Genomic DNA, 6,882 nt, shown 5'->3' with positions numbered 1-6,882 from the left:
ACTGTGAGAACTGTTAACATTCTAAGACACAGTGATCTGAGGAACTCAGGAAGCTCTCCCCTGCGCCCCCCTCCCCATGTGCCACTGCAATCTCGTTTTCATCAGCTGAACACTCCATAATTAGGAATCTGTTTCTCAGTGCTTCTAGGAACTGTTCCTGAGTTATTACCCAAGGAGAGACTATTTGAATGGTGAGACACATGGAGAGGTAATTCTAGGTATATCTTTAAGGACAGTGCTGAAAAGTTGGGTCTTGTGTTACTACGAAACAATTGAAGAGTAGTAACTTGAGACCCTGGTAGTGGTGGCAGTAACAAAGATAAACATAGTTTATTCCACAATTTTGTGGACCTAACAGGTTTCTCCTTTTCTGATATATGTGATCTATAGACTTTATTATATAGATTACATTATTATATAAATAATTATATATTACTATTAATCACATTTCTACCTCTTACTTTGGCTGTAAGGAAGTTTAGACCAAACTCAAATTCAGTTATAACTGCTGCATTAAATTTAGAATTCCTATAGTTTGAGTTCTTTTTCACTTTCCTAATTTTTCTGTTTCCAGTTTATCACATCTTTTGTTGCAAGCCAGATTTTTTTACAAAAAATGTTGGAGACATAAACAGGTAAAATAAATGTAAAATATCTGTCTGAAATATTCTGCTTTAATTCTGATTATATAACAAAAATAGAAAATATACCTCTATCTTGATTATTTAAAAAATTTAAGGTTAAGGACTGATGCTAAAACTGAAACTCCAATACTTTGGCCACCTCACGTGACGAGTTGACTCACTGGAAAAGACTCTGATGCTTGGAGGGATTGGGGGCGGGAGGAGAAGGGGACGACAGAGAATGAGATGGCTGGATGGCATCACCGACTCGATGGACATGAGTTTGAGTGAACTCCGGGAGTTGGTGATGGACAGGGAGGCCTGGCGTGCTGTGATTCATGGGGTTGCAAAGAGTTGGACACAACTGAGTGACTGAACTGAACTGAGGGGACAAAAGTTTAAGTTAGCATAATAATTGGCAAAATTATCATAACTGGAAAATTTAAAGACAACACAAATTGTAACAATATTTGTACCGCTTTTATTTGGAAAAATAACCATCTGAATGCATTTCCATAGTATATTACAGTTAAGTACTTCATGACATGATTAGCATTCAGTAGTTGAAAAAAGTATTAAACTGTGCTTGAGAAGATTCCAATTGGTTCAAAGTCATTCACTGAACTAAAAGTCATTTCCTCTTTTTTATAGTCATGGCATTTACCAGAGTCATTCAACTCCAATTTTCATAAGAAAACATTACAGACAAAATCCCACTGAAATTATCAAACAACATTTTATGCTGTTACAAATATGTTATGCAAAATATAACACTGGCACCAGATTTGTATCATCACGCTTTGCAAAGATATATTGCACATGCTAAAGCATAAAATATATAGACAAAACTACCAAACAAAAGATATTTGCATTGAATTTTTAGGTCACTGCATAAGAAACGCATAGAATTACATTTTATACACACACTTAGATTGTCACTATCTTAAAATGCTCTTCCCCTATAACACTGACCTATGGTTTATGGTTTTGTAAAAAGAAAGCATTTTAGCACTGCAAAATCAAACATAATTCCTATAGAAAACTTCAGCATCTTCATTTTCATTTCAAAGCAGATAAAAGGGGAAAGAGGAAAAAAGACACTTTATACATTCAAAGAAGGCTGAAATGAAAACTCACTGGTTTATATTGCTCTGATAACACTCAAATGAAAAAAAATACAAAACATTTCACAGAATATTTTCAGAATATACAAATATAAAAAGGCACTCTAACTTCATATCACAAGACAAAAAAAAAAGGGATGGGTTCTTCAACCAACACAACAGATAAGCAAACCAAGTTGCTCAACAGTACAAAGAATTACTAGTGCAGCAAATCCATTTGATGTTCTTGTCCTAATTTAATAATAAAATAATAAACCAAGCAGCTGTTTACTGCCTAAAGTACCAAAACATACTATGGTGCCCTTTTATTAGTGATAAATAGAAATCCCCTGAGCTATTTACTGTAGAATCATAGCAGATTTTAGGCAATTTGGAGATAGTAATGTATTTACCAAGGATAGGCAGACATGGCAAATAGGTAAGTGCAATGAAACATGATCCCTGTGGCTGTGGTTAAAATACAGTCTAAAAATAACATATTTAGGTAAAAGCACAAAACAACCAAGACTCAATTAAAAGCACAATGTTTTCTGTTTTTGTTTTTCTTAGAAAGCTAGGTGGCAAATCTAGTTTTCTAAGAGACGTGAGTGAAAAACACAGAACTCAGTTTTTGAAGTCGTTTCTTAAGGGAAAAAATTTGGTCTTGGGAAAAGGGAGAAAGAGAAAGAGAGTGGGGGAGAGAGATTCAATACACAATTCATAGCATGATTTCATTTTGTTCTTTTGTCCTCCTCCTTTCTGGCAGTGAGAGTAGGGAAAAGTCAGAACGCAGCTCCACAGAGATAATGTCGCAGGGCTGTCACTGCCTTGCCAAAATATTTCTTGTTCTCTGTGCTACTCTACAGAAGAAATGGTAACGCTGCTTCACCATTAAATCAGACATCATGTTTCCTGCTTTCAAGGCCAGCTGAACAAGATTTCCATTCACTTCTGGAAAAAGACTCCACAATATATCACATTTCTGCAGTGTTAGAGCTCCCTTACTTTCAGGGTTTTGGTAAAGGTAAGGTCATTATTGCTCATCAGCAATTTATCCACTTTTTCAAAACTCATCTTCTCCAAGCAGACAAAAAGGACAGAGAAAGGAAGGGAACACAACACCAAGAATTAAAAAAAAAAAAACAATGGCAGTGGTAAAGCAAAAGGTTTCAATGAAATTAATACCAGTCCTTATAAGTCCTTTGAATAAGTTCTCATTTGTGAAGAACCCAACATGAATTTTTAATAAAATCCAGAATATTACAGAGTGAAGACTTTTACAGTTAGATAAAACACATAGTATGGTATCTGTATTTGATCCAGGTATGTTAGGACACTGTTTAAAAAATATCCCACATACATTAAGATAGAAATTTCCAGAGTGAAAATGGAACCCATTATAAAATATTGGAGAGCAGTACTGTAATGCAACATGTTTCTTTCCTGTCTCTTCCTCAAGTAGAAAATAGCATGAGCTGGTGATTTTTATTTCTCTTCTTGGTATATGTGCCCACACACTGACAGAGTTTCCCATTAGGTTGCTGGGACCATGAGATTTTCAGCATATTCAGGATAATTTCCATATCTTTCTTTGGGCCCTCTTTGTGCACACACTTCAGTTTTCATCTTGAAGAAAAGCATAAGGACTGCAGTGTACTCTAAGCTCTGAGCTGGCTACACACAGGCTGAGTCATGGAGGTTGTACCTTTTTTCAACCGACATGGAAGAACCTGAGGGTCGACTGGAAACCTTAGCAGTGGAATTTCTGGGCTTGCCCTCAGGAATGCAGGCCAGCCCAGGGAAAGTTCTGTATATTTTCCGGCTTCCTCATTATTCCAAGTAAGACAAGTAGGAATTAAAACAGAGAATAAACAATGGATATTTCCTCGGCATTTGTTTCATTTCAAATAAATACAAACACATATACATCAAAGTATATGAACATTTTCTCTAGTTTGGCAAAAAATTAAGCTGTGGTAAACACATTATTAGTTACAAATGTTAAGCCATCAGCTAGAAATCTGTGTCATAAGAAATATAAAATACAATAAAGACTTATGCAAAAAGATTACATTTTAACTCCATAGAAAAGCTATTTCAGTTCTTACTTCCACTTTGAAGGAAAACAATTTAAATCTTCAATTTTAGACTGAAGCATTTTGGTCCTTGTGTATAGCTGGCTGATGAACTACAGACATAGATAAATACATACATATACATGTGTGTGTGTACGTGCATAATTTAAAGTCTCATTCTTCTTTTTGTACGGCTATTCCAGGTGCAGAGCGGGGTCCATTTGACCTAGAAGCTTTGGCAGAGGAGAGGGAGCAGACACAGTGTTCACTACGATGACTTCATCATGAAGCAACTTTAATCGGCTTTAATTTCCATTTCACCCATTTCTACATCGTGCTTTCACTTTGTTCTCTTTTGGAGTCACACTTCCACTCACTGAGCATGACTTTGACCGAAAAGCTCATTTAACATTTCACTGCTGATGAACAATACTGATGGCTCTTATGTTTTTTTAATAAAGTTAGTATTTTGATTTACAGACAAATTAATAAAGGGTAGTTTCATATTTGCATATATCTCAAAGTTTCGGTGCAATATAATTTTCACCTAGAATGTTATTGAAGTGATTCAGGTTCAATCATTTAGTGAAAATTAGTCACAGGCTTGTTACAGGGAGCACTGGGTGCCATATTTTGGTTAAATGAAAAAAGCAAGTTCAATTTTCAGTGGATTTTCCCCTTCATTTGGCAACTTAAACAAAAATCCTCAAAAAGAAGTTCTGGATATTTAAGTACTTACTATAGAGAGGATACCACTAGTGCCACCTGGGAAGCCTATGAATAATTGGACTCCCTTAGAAAAGATTATTACAGGCATTATTTTTGAAGACAAACACCTCTACCTTTGGCTTCTAGTAAGGAAGTAAACATCAAATTGAGCAGAGGTTTGAGGCATCTCCTATCCAGCCCTTCCCTCCCTTCCTTGGGGACATGAATGTCACACTGATACACTTTTGAGAACTCACTAAGTACATGAAAAAAAAAAATCTCCCTCTCTGTTGCATTACCCCAAAAGAAAAAGAATTAAATGTTTTTTTTAAATTCCATATTTAAAATGAGAGGTAGACTTTCACAGAAGTATCTCAGCTCTAAGGAAAACATGAAACAAAGTAAAACCAAGGCCCAACTGTGTGAGAGCTTTGCCCTACAGCCTAGCTGCCTCCCCTGGGCTTGATTAATTCCTTCTCTACAGGCTTCTGGAACCTCGGGCCCATAATAATACTTGAACACAACATAAATCTGGAATTCAAGCTTTGTTCCCTTCCTCCAACATGGGTAATCAAGGAAAAGCTTCTACAGTTCAAAGTCAGAAAGTTTCCGAATCAGAATCATTTTCATTGTACCCATCCTCAGAGCCTACATTGTTACTGCACAGGCTAACCATGCTACCCAGGTTGGAGAGGGTCGTCCTGCTCAAACTGTCTTTTTTAAAACAAACGAAGTTGACAGCCGTCATTGTACTGGAAGGAGAAAAAGTCATCATGGTAGCCAGAATGAGGGCCAGGCAGTCAGCCACGTCTTTGTTAGGAGCGCAAGCCAGGGCCGGGGTATGACCTGGGCGTAAATGCAGACAAGGCAGTGGTTAGTCCGGGCAATCCAGAAGTGGCATGAGCGTCCCACAGTACATCTCGAACGACCTCACACGTGGAGATGTATGTTGAGTTAGAAATCATGCCAGGCAAAAGGAGTTACTTCCCACAAGTCATGCTTGGGGTGAGGCTGGAGGGGACCAGAAAGGGGTAGACATTTGATGGAAGGTTTTTTTTTTTTTTCCAGCTTACATGACAACAACAAGCAATATATTATCCGGAGTTAGGCAGGATTCCAGTCTTCATCTAGTGAACAGAAACATGGGGGGGGGGGGCGGTGTGTGTGACACAATTCCACAAAAGAAAACAAAAAACAAAAACAGCCACAGGACAATCAGAAAGGTGTTTCCATTTGAGAGCACACACACACCATGCGCCTTGGGCTGGGGTCAGGGCACTCTCATTCTGAGAACAATGACTTTTCACATCAGATTAGAGAGGATGTTGAGAATCAGGTGTCTGTAAGAGTCAGTAACACTGTTTCGTCACTTTATATATACTTTACATGAAGAATGCACCAGGAAGCTTGTTCTAGAGAAATGGAATCATTTGAGTAGATGAGATACAGCACTGGTTGTTTGTGGTGAAATGTACAATCATTTAAAAGAAACTTAAACAGAATTTTAAATAATGTCAACACCACCAGCCAAAGTCTCAAATCCTAAATGTAACAGATATGGGGAGATTGCTGTGTGCCATAGAGTCATGTCATTCTCTACTATGTGAACTTGATGGGTCCAGTCTGGAAGAGAAAACTATTTCAACACATGAAGCAGGAGCCATGGGGAGGTAGATGAAGTCTTCAATTCAGTCTGCCCTTATTCAACCTTTATTCTATTGGCTGGAAAGGTTTAGCCTGCCCCCTCTCCTGGCTAAACTTTCTACTAACCACTGGCTCATTTTATTCAGAGGCACTGGCTCAAAAATCTTAATTTTTTGCTGTATCATTTGTTAGCACTTGACCTGATTTCTGCTCCCCTCCCCGCTTAACAGATGAGTCTTCTCTCTGGTATGAAGACAAACAAGAATGGACAGATACCTTAACATTCCACTCCACAAAGGTCTGTAATGAGTAATTAAGATTGCAGTGCAGTACAAAATTGTCCCAAATGTTCCTAGGCCTTTAGGGTGTAGCTAACCTCTGACATAGGCTGCAGTTCTACAACTCTGGTGCACTTATTCTTGAGTTTGCTATGGACTGAACAAGCCTCAGATACAGCAGACTTACACTGCAGAAAGGCAAAACTAATTCATTCTGATCTCTTGGGTCATTCTGGAGAAAAACTGTGGGCCTCTGCACTCCAACCCTAAAGTATTAATGTATATACATACAGTGGTAATAAGAAGGTGAGGGAAGGTGGGGCAGAAAGACCGAGGAGATGGAGTAATAGAGAACTTTTCGCATCTCCTACATGAGTCAGGTTGGGGACAGAGCAGGGTACATGCTAGGATAAATGGGGCTGCAAAACCAAAACTAATAGGAGTTAGCTAA

At 37.9% G+C, this 6,882-nt stretch overlaps 1 protein-coding gene across 3 annotated transcripts in view; it reads right to left on the bottom strand.

The window, feature by feature from the left end:
- Nucleotides 1-1,081: 1,081 nt before the first annotated feature.
- ANKRD44 (ankyrin repeat domain 44) overlaps nucleotides 1,082-6,882 on the bottom strand; it is a 320,963-nt gene continuing 315,162 nt past the window's right edge. For 2 of the 3 annotated variants that reach the window (XM_055398457.2, XM_088828639.1), the window contains exon 28: nucleotides 1,082-5,355. In XM_055398457.2, the coding sequence (XP_055254432.1) occupies nucleotides 5,108-5,355 (248 nt within the window). In that variant the 3' untranslated portion in view covers nucleotides 1,082-5,107. The remainder of the gene's footprint in view (nucleotides 5,356-6,882) is intronic. The other variant, XM_055398458.2, reaches the window with a different exon arrangement.

Source organism: Moschus berezovskii, chromosome 2 (genome assembly GCF_049115385.1).
Source record: "Moschus berezovskii isolate FMDL1 chromosome 2, NW_MosBer_1.0, whole genome shotgun sequence".
Lineage (NCBI taxonomy): Eukaryota > Metazoa > Chordata > Mammalia > Artiodactyla > Moschidae > Moschus > Moschus berezovskii.
This window is presented reverse-complemented; position numbering and strand designations above follow the sequence as displayed.